Source organism: Amphiura filiformis, chromosome 5, assembly GCF_039555335.1.
Source record: "Amphiura filiformis chromosome 5, Afil_fr2py, whole genome shotgun sequence".
Classification (NCBI taxonomy): domain Eukaryota; kingdom Metazoa; phylum Echinodermata; class Ophiuroidea; order Amphilepidida; family Amphiuridae; genus Amphiura; species Amphiura filiformis.
This window is the reverse complement of record NC_092632.1, coordinates 28446078-28461523: the sequence shown is the minus strand read 5'-3', so window position 1 is coordinate 28461523 and position 15446 is coordinate 28446078. Positions and strand designations below refer to the sequence as shown.

At 36.7% G+C, this 15446-nt stretch overlaps 1 protein-coding gene across 1 annotated transcript; it reads left to right on the top strand.

Annotated features, from left to right (window-relative positions):
* The first annotated feature begins 6846 nt into the window (after positions 1–6846).
* On the top strand, positions 6847–14621 carry LOC140152913 (myogenesis-regulating glycosidase-like). Its single transcript, XM_072175453.1, is given in 4 exon segments — positions 6847–7585; positions 7587–8838; positions 9841–9867; positions 13639–14621. Coding segments are annotated over 4 exon segments (2208 nt in total). The 5' UTR covers positions 6847–6988; the 3' UTR covers positions 13971–14621.
* Positions 14622–15446: the final 825 nt, after the last annotated feature.

Genomic DNA, 15446 nt, shown 5'->3' with positions numbered 1-15446 from the left:
AATCTACTATTTTTGTATTTTGTTTGTTTCTTTGTGAATTTCAGGCAATAAAGATAACATGAAAAAAAAGACCGCTGTCACTTGTGTAATGTTAAAGGAGTATTTCGTGATCCTAGCATCCTCTTTTTATGACATTTTTTAGTAGATATCCACGATAATTGTATTATTTTTCCAATTTTCGTATTCATTCATTTTGTAAATTTGTCTTGAACAGAAATAATTGAAAATTTTTTGGGTCTCTCTTTAATATTTTTATGGTATGGTTTCAAAATCCCAGTCATACATCCCTACCCAAACAAAAATCGAGACCCATCCCCCTTTCATCCAATGTGGAGAAAACTTACTCAGCAATGTGCCCATGTAATCCCTGCATATACTGTCCACTTTTCCTCATCCCGAGAGTGTGATGTTCCCAGCTTCTGATCATCCTGTGGGTAATTCAAGTATGATTGTGAACACAATATTTGTAGGGCGCTCTACCAAGCACATGCATGGCCATTTTTTAAAGACCCCAAATTAATCATTCAAGCAAACATACCCCAAACCAGAAATATGTATATCAAATTTTGCCTTCAAAGCAAGTTTTTGGCCAACATGGCCAAAAATATATCTTTTGGGGCTAGATTTCCCCAACATAAAAAGCCCAACCTACCCTGAATAATTTACAGGAAAGTGGCCGATATATTTGGAGATCAGTGGAATTCTTAAAAATTCACATAACATGAAATGTTGGCCCTTTCAAACATTCATGTAGACTATGCCATAGTCGATTTTTGATAAATAAAAATGCGTTATTAATCATGATGAACGCATTCAGTTGAACTAGAAATTATACTGATATTTATTACATCAAAATACTAGTATAAAATGGTTATGAAAAAGTTTATAGCTTATAATTATATTTGTGACAGTAAAAGTAAAGTATTCGTAGGCTTATATTATTGAATGCAACATATCATAATGGCATAACTATAATGGCACTTCAATACTGAACAATTCTAATTTTAGAATCTGCCAGTTTATTACGAGTTAAAAATCGATTATGGACTTTCACTTTTAAGCAGAACTTTACCCAGGGACTTCGTTCTCTAAACACACTGTCAATCATACTTGTTTATCAATCAAATCTAACTACAAGACTAAGCATGGTGGTACAATACGCGCTAGATGCGTACGTTCATCCACCAACTTTCGCGCCAGCAAAAAAGCGCCGCATTCCAAAGATAGATGTGTACCATGTATAGTTAATGGTAATGGTACGTGTCGGGAGGATTTAAACAATAACGAGATCTGGGCGACCAATCACAAGCCAGATTCATTTAAAGATGCATTACATCATGACAATTTTAGTTAGGCCAGAAATTGGCCTAACTCTCCATAGAGTCCCATGTTAAAAATGTTAACCACAATCCAAAGTCAGTAGTCCACTTGGGAAGCTAACATACAGAGGGAGTACGATGACTGAAAAGATGATCAGTTGTGAAAATCTATCAATTGTGCACAAATTAATTAAATCGGAGTTTTAAGCTTAAATGCAATATCCAGAGTATGCACAATCATGACAATGGGCAAGTGGACTACGGAGTAGTCTAGCATTCATGTAAAGAGAACATTTTAATGTTTTGTGTAAATGTGACTACTAATTCCATTATAAGCTTATAGAATAAAACATATTACACAACTTGATGCTGGTAGTGTTTTTATCTGATGGTAATTGTGTTATAAATGCTACTGTCAGACTCAAGTATGGGTAAAAGTCAGGAAGTAAGCACTTTAAGTAATTACTTTTAACATATTAAGTTATATATTGTTATTCAGTGGCAAAAATAAAACAACTCTGTAGGAAATTCTCAAAATACACAAGAAACACATACACATCGATTTTGTAAATTTATTCTGGGTGTGGTATACCACATTCGACACCCTCTTAAGTTTTTTGATGATTTCTTCAGAAATTGCTGATTTGGAATATCTAATTTCAGTATGTTAATAGAAAAATAGAATTTTTTATTTGATATCAAAATCGCATCACGTTTGAGGTAATTTGGGGTTATCAATTAGGTTACCTAACTTTAACCTAGTTTAGAAAAACTACCTTTTTATTAAAAGTCTGTGTTTTTAACCTCAAAACATATTCGTTATACACATGGTTAGGTCCAAGTTCCTTTTTTGAATGGAAGATCCATGGAAGTACAAAGGAGGATCCCTATTACTGGGGATATTAACCATGATGCATTGCATGTTAAAATGGTTTCAACTTGATTTCTAGGAAAACAACACAAAAGGTTATTTTTTTCAGCGTCTGAAAATTGCCTCGTTTTTTTACTTTTGTATCAATATTATCTTGTCTCATTTACATATCTGTTTGTAAACATTCATATAGTTGGAAAGATTTGTCTCATGTGGAAGCTGTATAAGTCTATGGTAATTCGCCAGCGAAGTGTTACATGTAATCCGATTATCACTATGTCAACTGGATCACGCTTTTGAGTTCTGCACCACGATCGAAATGATCGCAACACAAAGTCTATGGCATGCACTACCGATTCCAAAAGGTGCGTGATCCAGTTACCAAGGAGTTATGTAACCACTTCGCTTGCGAATTTTGAGCAATGCTTTGCATTATAGGAAATGTAAGTCTCTCCACCACCACCACCCCAACACACCCCACGCCCACACGGTACACCCCCACCTCCCCGCCCCCAAGCCACCATTGGCACAAACCTGGCTGTGGGCCTGTCTGTTCACATCTTGTCAAGAAACATTGCTCAAGTGGGACTAAGAAACTTCTTAATTATTTTAGTCCCACATCTCTATGTATAGTATCTGATTCATTTTTACATTGCTGATGTCATATTGAGTAAGGGACGTACCATTAGATTCTCAGGGGGGCATGGGAGTTTGGGGGGGGCAGAATAGTGCTTTTTGGCGACTAAATTTTATTATTATTTTAATGTATACCTTTATACAGAGTTTGGTGGGCAATTTTTTTTTACTCATCAATCAATTTTTTTTCGTTGGGCAAAGTTTTTTTTTCAAAAAACCCCATGCCATCCCCCTGAAAATCAAATGGTGTGGCCCTAACACAGAACGATTTCATGGTAGGTAGTAACACACGTTTGATACAGTGATTTCATGGTAGGTATGGTCCTTTATAAAGAATTGTCTATTTATAAATGAGTACACTTTTATGGTTCAAAGTTCTCTCATTATGTTTTCGTATTGAAACAAAGTTGCCACCCTGGGGTTACCATCTTTTTGTGGCGCCCTCTACGGAGGCGCCACAATATAGGCATGACTTTGTGAAACGGTTCTAATTTCACTCTTGCTAGATTGACTTCGCAATTGTTTTGCTAAAATTATGCCCAGCAGCCAGCTCACAAATAAAACCACAATTTGCTTGGATTTTATTTTATTATTGTTTTCTGATATGCACGGGATAAAATGGTGAGCGCGATATTCTTTGTTTAAAATACAAAATAAATTTTGTACCTTTGTATGCGTTCAACCAGTTTACCGTGTGCCTTAGAACCCGATAGACGGTGACATTTGACCATACACTAGGATGCACAACATGCTCATCTATCATGGGAACAGTCCTTGAAAATTTGGGTACACAAACTCATACTCTGCAACTTGAGGTCAAATTTTGCACTATGATTATGTAATTGAGGTTATTGGACTATGCCATTGGGATGAGACTCTTGTGGTCCATAGTGATAAGATCAATTAACGAGGCCTCAATAAACTGATGGCTTTTGTTTGCTAATTACCATAGAATCTATATAGCGGTTATTGCCATGGAGGTAGTACTAGCTACTACCTCCATGATTTGGTTAAGTAAATAACTAAATCCTGTTATCTACCCAGCAATGTTTGCTTAAAATGGTACAAGACCAATGAAGACAGAAAAGGCAAACAGACAGAAATTTAGAGTTTTAAATTAGAGAGTTGACAGGAAGTTGTAAGAGTTAAATTGTTATGGATATGATTGGTGTAAGCGAAAATGTTGAATGTCAGATCAAAGTCATCCGAGGTGAATTAAGTAATGTCAATCACAAATTGTTACAGGTCATTTGAGGTGGACTAAGTTTATATTTGGATTGTCAGAACACCTTCCCCAATCAAACACATTTCTCTTGCATTTGATCATCTTCTACTCTTCCCTAGAAAAATCATTATAATACCAAATCTACACACCATGGAATTCACCATATCATGTCCAAGTTCACATTGGGCGCCACATTCCTTTTTTAAAGGAATTTTTATTGATATCTGATTAGATAGGCCTAAATCAAATAAAAGTTGTTAGGTAACACCACGTGGTCAAATGTGGCCATTTGGTATATGTTTTTATTTACACTTTGGGTCTCATTGGTGGTATATAATAATGGAGGTAGGTAAGTTATCCATAAACAAGGCATTTCATGTTTTTATTTTCAGAATACAGTATGTGTGTTTATGAGGGGTGTATTTGTATATGTTCTGTTCTGTTCTGTATTGTTCTGTTCTGTAATGGGGTGCACTTTTGCACCCCATTTTGAAGGTTGTGCAAATTTCATCTGATGCAGAGCAATTTGAAGTGCAATCACACACAATCAACACATAAAGTCAGTACAATGTGGTATTGCAATTTTGCATAGAACTTTTTAAAGTTGTATCGCAACGGGCGAATTTTGAGAGTGCAAATTGCAATGCGATAGGGCTTATTTCGAACGCTGTGTCTAAGGATTTTTTGTGAAAACCTACCCCCCAGGATTTGTTGTGAGAAGCAGACCCATATGGGTGGTATGCCCCTGCACTTCAATATGGAAATACCCTCTCTGACAGGGCTGCATTTGCCAGATGAGCAAGGGCCCAAGATCAACGGTCTCCAAATTTGGAGGATTAAAAAAAAATTTAAAAAAACAAAACAAATATAGCAGAAATCCCAAGCCGGGTGGGTTGGTTATAAATTTCTTGTTGCAAATGCTTATCACTTTGAAAGAATCTATGAGGACCAGTGGCATAGCATCATAGGGGTACGCCCCCCTCCCCCCAATCGATTGCAAAAAATTAGAAAATCCAATAGGAAAATTGCCGAACAATGGCTTGTGCCCCTCCAATCAGACCCGGTGCCCCCAATCATGGTCGGTGACCCCCCAATATGATGACCCACGCTACGCCACTGATGAGGATATGAGATGATGAGCAAATATGTGTATATTGCTGATTTCTTAAGTGTTCATTATTATAATACAACAACGAAACAAGAATATTGAAAGATTCTGATCTGACACTATCTGAAAAGATCCTGAGGTATTTTCTGTTTTACTGCCCTCTTCTGATGTGTTAGTATACCTAAAAAAGCCTTTGGACAACAAACTGATTCACAACAAGACTTATCTAAGGAAATCGAACGTGGATGTGCTATAATGAGGATATCCTTTGGGTTATAAGGACACCTGAAAAGATGGGTTTGTTTTATCTGAACAAATTTGCCTTTATTTCTTAACTTTATGGAAAGAAAACATTACATGCGACATGATCTGATCCACTCAGACCAAAGTCAGACATTTTGATAATTGAATTATTACCATTTGCCTAGTACCTATAGGTATAACTGGGTGCAAAGTTATCAACTTTTTTGTTGGTTAAATATTTTTTATTTTGCTCTATATCTTGATTTCATTATTGCTTTGGTCTGATTAAATTTGGATTTGATCATATGTCACATAATGTAGCTAGAAGAGTATCACAAAGAAGTTGTACATCTCAAGGGTCTACTAATAAATAATATTGATCTGAAAATGAACTGTATAAATGTTGCTTTATTAGTGTATACTTTTTATTTTGCCCTGTATTACAATATAACCAATGAAAGAACCCGAGTCATGTCAAATTTATTTGCATTCTATGTCAATTCTTCAAATGTTATAAAAATTATAATGATGATGACAATGACAATAATAGCAAGAACAAGTTGATGATGCTGATGATCATGATAATGAATATCAGGATTACACTATAGCTTCATAACAAATATGACAACCATACAAAGCCAGATTTACCACAGGGCACAGTGGACCTGGGTTTAGGTGCCAAGATCTAGCTAGAGGAGGCAAAATTTTGAGAGGAACAAATGATAATAATAATAAATTTAAAAAGGAAGATGATGTTGGAATTAGTAGTAATGCGCATCTTCCTGTGGCCAGATTTTTTCCCTAATTTTTCCACCATTTAGCATCAAAATTTTTGCACACTTTCAACACATTTGTCCGGATAAAATCATTTGAAGATTCAAGCAAGAATTTTTTGGAAAAAACCGTACAGTTGTGGATGCAGTGTAACACTTTGATCAGAAAAGCCAGGGGGCAGTGGTATAGCATAAAAACAGGGGCAGTGGTGCAGCATCATAGGGGCAAAATCGCGCATGTGCCCCCAATCGATTAAAAATAATTGCCAAAAAACCTCTTGTGCCCCCATCAAGCCCGGTGCCCCTAATCAGGTCCGGCGCCCCACTCATCATCTGTACCCCCAAATTGTATGAAACTGCAATCATGTTGCCGTGCCTAGGGCCAGAAAAAAGTAGGGTTGGGTGGTTGGGCGTTTTTATATTTGTTTTGTTTTTTATTTTTGTGGATTTCTTTTTACCAAACAAATCTAAAAATGACCAATAATAAATTACTTTTCTTTACACACATTTATTTCAGTCAATATAAATCTAATTTTTACTTTAGACAGCTGATTTTACATCCATATAGCTTTTTTTTTAAATCTCAAAAACAGGAATATGGGTCAGTTGAGTTTTTTAAGTGTTCACTACCCTTACAATTTTTTTCTTGTGTACTTTGTTCTTTCAGATCAGACAACAGCCTGTGAATGCAATTTCAAGCCAGAATACCTCGGACTCCTCTGCTTGCTTCCAAGGTGTCCTTAAATCTGGAGAAAACACAAGCACATCCAACCCTGCATTGGATGTGTAGTATATTGGAGATCCCTCCTGTGTATGGTGCACCAGCATTCCAGCAGCCTATATTTGCCTCTGCATCGGATGTGTTACGTAAGCAAGAAAACACGCAAAGGTCTGATGGCGTTCTCAATCGCCATCCTCGTTTTTGCCTTACTGGCATACTATTATGTCATGATGCACAGCACGGGAGGAGTCGCCCGAATCGGCCCCATGTACATTGACGTCAATAAACACAAGTTGGCACTTTTAGACAAAAATGATGATACTTTGATTGACATACATTTTGCTGTCAACATCGTTGACATTGCAATTGATGAAGAGTGTAGTTCACCAGAGAAGAATAGTGTCTGTTTTTGGTGGAAGAACACTACTGGTGATATTGAAAGGGCAATTGCAGAATTAAGGGTCAAAGTTCATGACCCTGAGCCTGAAGAAAAGAACGTACAGTGTGTAGATGTTAAGTGGAACTCTCTGATGTATGATTACCCACCTACTGATTGCGTATTGTTTAATCACAAACATACCATATCAAAACCACACTGGTATGGCGGTGGAGAGATCCATGACATGCAGTGGCCTATGGAGAATATAGATATACCTATGAAACCATTTGTTAGTCAAGATCTCATGCAGGATGAGAGAGCCTATTGGTTCTGTTATAGAACGTTATTGGTTAAATTCACTTGGTGTTGCGGTTCTTGTGGATGAGGAAACTCCATTGCATGTGAGTGTCAATGAGAAGAATTCTGAAGAAATGTGCTTCAAATCGCAGTATATTAATTCGCCATATCAAAATCCAGAACAGAAATATCCCACCCTGAAGTACACACTTTGTGTTGGCAAAGATATGAGAACTACCCATGAGTTTGTGATTAACAAGTACTTTGCTCATCCAAAAATTAAAGAAGTTCCAGATGAGCGCATGTTTCAGTACCCTATATGGTCAACTTGGGCACGCTATAAGGTCCATGTCAATCAGTCATCAGTGCTGCAATATGCAAAAGAGATCCGAGATCATGGTTTTAATAACAGTCAGATTGAAATAGATGATATGTACACCACTAGTCATGGCGAATACAATTTTGTCTTGAAAAAGTTCCCAAATGCAAGGGAAATGGTGTCGGATCTTAAGAAGATGGGTTTTCGTGTTACTACATGGGTGCATCCTTTCGCTAACATAGACTCACCTGCTTTCATAGAAGGCACAGAGAAAGGTTATTGGTTGAAAGATCCAACTGGACGAGTACCTGCTTTAGTCACCTGGTGGAATGGTGTCGCTGCTGTCTTGGATACATCTAATGTTGATGCTAATAATTGGTATGTCGAAAGACTAATGGAATTCCGTGACATTTATGGAATAGATTCATTCAAATTTGATGCTGGTGAAGCACAGTATCTGCCCATTAATTACAATGCCAGCGTACCGTTCTCAAATCCAAATTTGTACTGCACAAAGTATGTGCAAACAGCAGAACGTCTCGGAAGGCAAATTGAAGTCCGCTGTGGTCACAAATCCCAAAAGCACCATGTTTTTGTTAGAATGATGGACAAGGATTCCAATTGGAATTACAGTAATGGGCTTCTGACAATGATACCTTCAACATTGGTAATGGGGCTTCTAGGATACCCGTACATTCTACCAGATATGATAGGTGGAAATTGTTACGATTCAGTCACATTTCATAGTCGCTATTTACCCGATAGAGAGCTGTACATAAGATGGTTGGAATTGACGGCATATCTTCCAGCGATGCAGTTTTCGGTAGCACCATGGCAGTATCAAGATAATGATGATGTAGTCAGAATTGCCAAGGAGATGACTAGTATACATGCCGATGTTGTTACACCATTGGTGATGGAGCTCATAAATGATTCGGTAGAAAAAGGTGAGTTTAAAATTCAGGAAACTTTTTTGATAAAATATGTTCATCACATTGTGGGTATATTGTTTGGTTCAACTACATACAACCTAACAATTGAGTAATAACATTCCATTTAATGCTTAGTATGCAGTTTTTCAGATATTTTCTCAATTTCAAAATCTGTCTCAAGAACCACAGTGCTTGTTTGAACTCATTTTTATGCATTTTTCATGCTGATTCCAAATCGTCGGCAGAACTGTAAGAAGGGCAGTAGTACCCATGGAGTAAGGAATATCCACAATTATTCTGAATTTATATGTGACACAATAATTTTGTGAGGTAATTATAATAAAAATAAAACACCCATAGGCACTACTACTGGTCAAATTAGGATTCAAATAATTAACACAAAAGATTGCACCAACAGTAGAGGTGTATATATTTGAACCAATTATATCCACAATAATTTTGTGAGGTAATTATAATAAAAATAAAACACCCATAGAGCTCCATAAGGCACTAAAGCGTTTTAATTCGCTGCAAACAGATATGGGAGTAGGGCTGAAAGGTTATATCTAAAACCTCTATTCTGATTGGTTACACATACATTATATTATAATTAGCCAATCATCTGGTCCATGGAGCCCAAAGGACAACTTCATCAGCTTAGAACCAGGTATGCTAGACCTTTGGTGTTTTCAATATATGATAGCCTAATGTTTGTATAATGTAATAATTATAGTAGCTCAATTTTCACAACTACCTCCTTTAGCCTCCATGTACCAGATCATATGTCGCATATGAAAATATCAATATCAACATGTTATCTATGTATAGAAGATTTCAGACAGTTGTGGCAGAGGTTTAGCGAATTATTTCATAAATTTAAATAGGGAAATAAAATGTAAGTGATTTTATTTATTACAGGTTTGTTTTGGTGTATCATATTTAACAATTTCCTGAAAAAACATGAACACTTTTGAGACTGTTCTCCTTACTTGTTACATATTTTTATGACATTTCAAGCCTCTTTACAAAATAAATCTGGAGTGGGTAAGTTAAATGTAAATCCTTCCTGATTTTACCCAAAATTGGATCAAGACCATGCTGAAAGTAACCAGTTTTAAGTGTTATTTTACCATTAAATTCTTTATAGGCAACCGCTTGTTGGTATTTGGGCTTTTTCTACCACATTTACAAGACCAATAATCTGGCATGTTTTGTTCTCAGATGCACGGTGTAATCTATATCCAGAGCAGCCAGCATGGGTAAACGTTGAAAAAAAACAGTATCATTAAAGAGTTGTGTTAGTATTTTGAAGATAGCCAGGTTGAATATGCCAGATACTTTTTTACGCTTATGTGGGCTGGCTTCTCTGGTAAAGAAAATTTGTTCAACTAAATATAATAATTTTAAGATGCACTGATAGTTCAGGTTCTGATTCCTTAGTGACGTTGTCCTCATGAAACCTTCAATTCTGAGGTGCAGGTCAGTGAAACTGTTAATTGGACACTTGGTCACATGAAAGGAGTGGTCATACCATCTTTTAAAGTTTAATTAACATGTCTTGGTGAACTCGATGCACATTTACAATGGACTCAAAATCACTAGACTTGCACCATCGTACTAGTACTGCTATGAAGTGTGTCTTCTCTATTATAGTTAACAATTAAAAAAGAATCTTGTTTGTTTACATTTGTAAATGGGAGATCTTGTAAATTCTACCACCTTACTTGTTCCATCTATTTATTTACCCTTATGCAGCCCTGACTTGTTATTGTTCTGCTTTATTTACAATAATCAAATTTTTCTTTGAAAAGTTTATCTTTACAAAATAAATCTGGAGTGGGTAAGTTAAATGTAAATCCTTTCTGATTTTACCCAAAATTGGATCAAGACCATGCTGAAAGTAACCAGTTTGAAGTGTTATTTAACATTAAATTCTTTATAGGCAATTGTCCACCCTTGTTGGTATTTGGGCAGTTTTTCTACCACATTTACAAGACCAATAATCTGGCATGTTTTGTACTCAGATGCACGGAGGTGTAATCTATACCAAGAGCAGCCAGCATGCGTAAACGTTGAAAAAACCCAGTATCATTAAAGGGTTGTGTTAGTATTATGAAGATCGCCAGGTTGAATACGGCCAGACGCACTTTTTTTTTTTACGTTTATGTGGGCTGGCTGCTCTGGGTGGAGAAATTTTGTTCATCCTGTCAACCCAGAGAACTAAATATAATAATTTTCAGATGCACTGATAGTTCAGGTTCTGATTCCTCTGTGACGTCCTTGAAACCTTCAATTCTGAGGTGCGTTAAACTGTTAATTGGACATGCTGGTCACATGAAAGGAGTGGTGACTGGTCTTGCACCATCTTTTAAAGTTTAATTAACATGTCTTGGTGAACTCGGGTGCATAGTCAAAGGGGTCAATGAGCCCGCGGGCAATGGACTCCTGCGATCACTAGACTTGCACCATCGTACTAGTACTGCTATGAAGTGTGTCTTCAAATTTTCAAGTCTATTAAAGTTTACAATTCGAAAAAGAATCTTGTTTTGGAGGTTTACATTTGTAAATGGGAGATCTTGCATAAGGTCGTATCTCTACCAATATCGTATCAAGAGCAAAACTTGTTGGATTATTGTGTTATGGATCCTCTCTACCCTTCTTTATCAGGGCTGTACAAACATTACCCCTTTCATGAGAATGATCATCCATCTATTCCTAGCCTAACCAGTTTAGATTTACCCTGCATGCATTTTATGTTCATGTAGTAAATGTTGTGCAGCCCTGATATAACTTGTTATTGTTCTGCTTTCCTGTTCAAAATATAAAAACAATGGCGATATTTGTCAATCAAATTTTGTCTTTGAAATGATTGTTTATAATTTTAAATAAATGGAAAAAAAATTGCATACCCAGTACCTAAAGTTTGGTCAATCGGATTGACTCTTAACACTATAAGATTGTCTCAATTTATTCCCTGCCTTTGTGTGGGCCCACGGGCTGTATCTAGCTGCATTTTGTTTTTATTCACTTGCTATTTAGATTGGATACTTTATTCCATCTATCTGTAGTAGTTTTCTACAACCCTATATAGCAAAAGCCTTCTTGTGGTGGCCCCATCTTAAGGCATATCTTGTAGATTGTCCACTGATTTTACTTTCTTACATAATCTTTTTAAGGTTTATGTATCTGTTTATTTTGTTAAATTGGAGATCAGTTGTCATTGCTACCTGCTATTGACAGATGTGACTGATCACAAGATGTAGAGCATCGATCTGATCTTTAATCTTTTAATACCAGCAACTTTAGTTATGTTTCTTGTTTAATATGAATCTATATTTGTATTTTGGTGTAAAATATGTGTTATTTATAAGATTAGGTATTGTAAATTTAAGGAAAGCCATCAGAGAGGTAGACAGTTGAAACACAAAATTTCATCAAAGTTCAGTGATCTCTTTTTAAGTTCAGCTGATCTACAGCAACACATTGCAGCACCAACTCATCATCTAGGTCATATGTTTGCTACTGGATTGACATGACCTTCCTTCAGATCACTACACTCCTACATGTTGAATTGAATACTATCCAGTAGCAACGGAAGAGCATGTTAAGGTTTGTTGCTTCCATTATGTCAATGTCCCACAGCTTTAAATTGGCATTGCATTCTGACATTACCTTCGATCACCAGTCCAAAAAATGGAATAGAGGTTATCCACTTTACTCATGTGTGACTTCTAACAAAAGGTGCTGGTTCCCGTAGTATTCTTCATTCAATTAAACCAATTCAATGCACGACCTCGGAGTTACCTGCATGACTTTTGCGGGCTATTTTGAAACAGTCATGGTTGCACATGCAGGTACTTATTTCAAAAGTCCTAAACAAGGTATAGCAGTCGCTGATAGGATATGCAGCTTGTAGAATATGGATAACCTCTATTAAGTTGTTGGCTGCTCAATACATCATTGTGTTATGTAGTTTGCTGGATAAACATTTATCTGGAAAACTTTGCAATGAATTACATGCACCTAGCGCTTCTGGATTTGCAAACTTTTGTGCAATGACCAATCAGGGTCATACGATCAAAGTTTGTTAAGTGGTCAAACCCTACCCTTTGGATCCCATGTCAATGTGGATGTTGAAAATCTGCTTGAATAAACTTCTAGTTATTGAAGCATATCGTCAATTACTCTTCGCTCTGCTACAGAGTTTTTTCCAGATGATTTCATGATCGTTTTTGCCATTGCTTTCAAAATTGTGCAAGTGATTCCATTGATTAATTGGCTCACTCTTAATGCTATATGTAGAATCCCTACAGTTACGGAAGCACAGAATTTCAAATCTGAGAGTTGATCCTTTTAAAAGTTGTAGAAACAGCTGCAGCTGAGCAAATTAGATAGTTTTACCTCAGAGATAATGACTTGTGTTCTATCCTTCAGCACCATAGCACTAATTATGTTGATGGGAAGGAGGATGCGGTAACCTGCTTGGATGTCTTCAGAATCATTATGGTGTCATGTAGTTCTAGCTTGTTTGCGGTGAGGGATCCTGGTATTTCAGCATGAGTTGGGATTCGTTTTTTGCCCTCCATGTCAGTATATCTACTGACTGGGTTGGTTTATTCCCCCCTGCATGCTGGAATGACCCTACTTCTTTGCTGCAGGCATGCTCTTTTTAAATAGGTGTGTTTTATGATATTTATTTTATAATTGTATTTTAAGTTGTATACTACAGCACTCTGAACTTTTTGATGTAAAGGGCTATGTAAAAAAATGTATCTGGTATTATATTATTTTTGCACTCTATTTGTACATTCCCAGGATTTCCCATCATTAGACCACTGTGGTGGATCGCTCCTAAAGATACACAAGCCCAGACAATAGACTCACAATTCCTAGTTGGGGATACACTCTTGGTGGCACCAGTTCTTAAGAAGAATGCAAGGAAGAGAGATATCTACCTACCAGAAGGACGGTGGAGGGACAATCTGAACAGCAAGACAGTTGAAGGTGGAAGATGGATCAGGGATCATAGAGTTTGCTTGGATGAAGTTGCAACATTTACCAATATGAAATCTGACCGGGCTGACAAGCTCCATCCACCAGGCAGATACCAAAATCAGCCAGAATTGCCCTGTGAATCTTTTTTTTAGACCGGTAATTTTAAACTTGGATTTTACTTGGTTATGATAATGTAAAATTGCAAATTGGCCCGGTAAACACATGATTTTACTTTGATTTGAGGCCTAAAAAGTGTAAATTTGACATTTTTTACATGCCAGCATTTGTCCCAGTAAAAACAAGGTCAACATGATGCCCACCAGGAATTTTTTATCTTTGTCCCTCGGAAAGGTGTTGATACAGGTAGTGTGTGTGTGGGGATACGTTTGTTTTCACCGATAAACGTGGATCCAATTTTGACATCGCTCATAAAGTGCAGACCAAAGCAACCGTGGATGTCTATGATCGTAAGAGAGTGGCAGAAGGTGGTACATGCCGTAATAATGCAATAGGTCCCCCATGGTAGGTGTGATAGCGAAATGTCAGTGCGTAGAGGTCCACGGTAAACTACATAGGAAATTCATAATGCTCACGTTTGTCGGTGAAACATGTAGCGGGTGTGTATGTGGGGGCGTGTTCATGGAAGTGAGAGTAGGAGTGTGTTGGGATTGCTCCGAGTCTGAGGACTTATACATTTGAAAACCCCCTGTGTGTCCAGTTGGATAATAAAAACTGTATGGTCGGTCAATGTCTATGGTTGTGGCGTTTACACTTAGATGTGGGTGGGTGGGTGTGTGCAAGCAAGTTAGTGTACATCTGTGTGCATGTATGTAAGGGTATACATACATTATCTATAATTATATTAATACTATGATAGGTACTTTGTTTGTGTATGTTAGCTTATGTGATCCTGGATGCATTGTATATTAACATTTTGTAAAAACAAAAAGGTTTATGCTGAATCAAACCATCCTACATTTTGTATTTTATATTTTTTTGAAATTCACATTATTTGACAGCTTTTTTATATTTGAATTGTTAATTATCACATTCCATTAATATGCTTTAAATAGTTCATGTAATTGTTAGGCCTGTAATGGCTAAGAATATTATCAAAGAGATTAGATACAAAGAGTACCAACTCAAAATTGCCCTGTGTGTAATGCTATGGTACATCTGCCATTATTGGCTTGTCGCTCATTGAGGCCAAATAGTGTACCGTCAGCGTTTATCAGCTAAAGCACAAAATAAAATGATAATTGACATCTTTGAGCTTGAGGTTTGTACATGCAATTCTTAGCATGCATTATTTGCACAATGTGTTACACATAGAATGCAAAAAACAATGCACTTTGAATAAAAGCTTTTGCAATTTTGCCTTCCATGATTGACACTGCGAAGTCATGTACTCTTTGGTTCTATACCTCATGGTACAACAGACAAGTTATTTAAAAAGAAGCATGTGTACTATGCATGTTTTTGTCCATGTGCATACATTTTTGATATAAATTAGTCCTTTCTATGACATCATACTGTACTGCAGATGTTAAAAATTTCTATGTTGACTTTTTCTTTGAAGGTTTCAAATTGATCATTTTACACAGTGTACAGTTTGGAGATCTCAATTC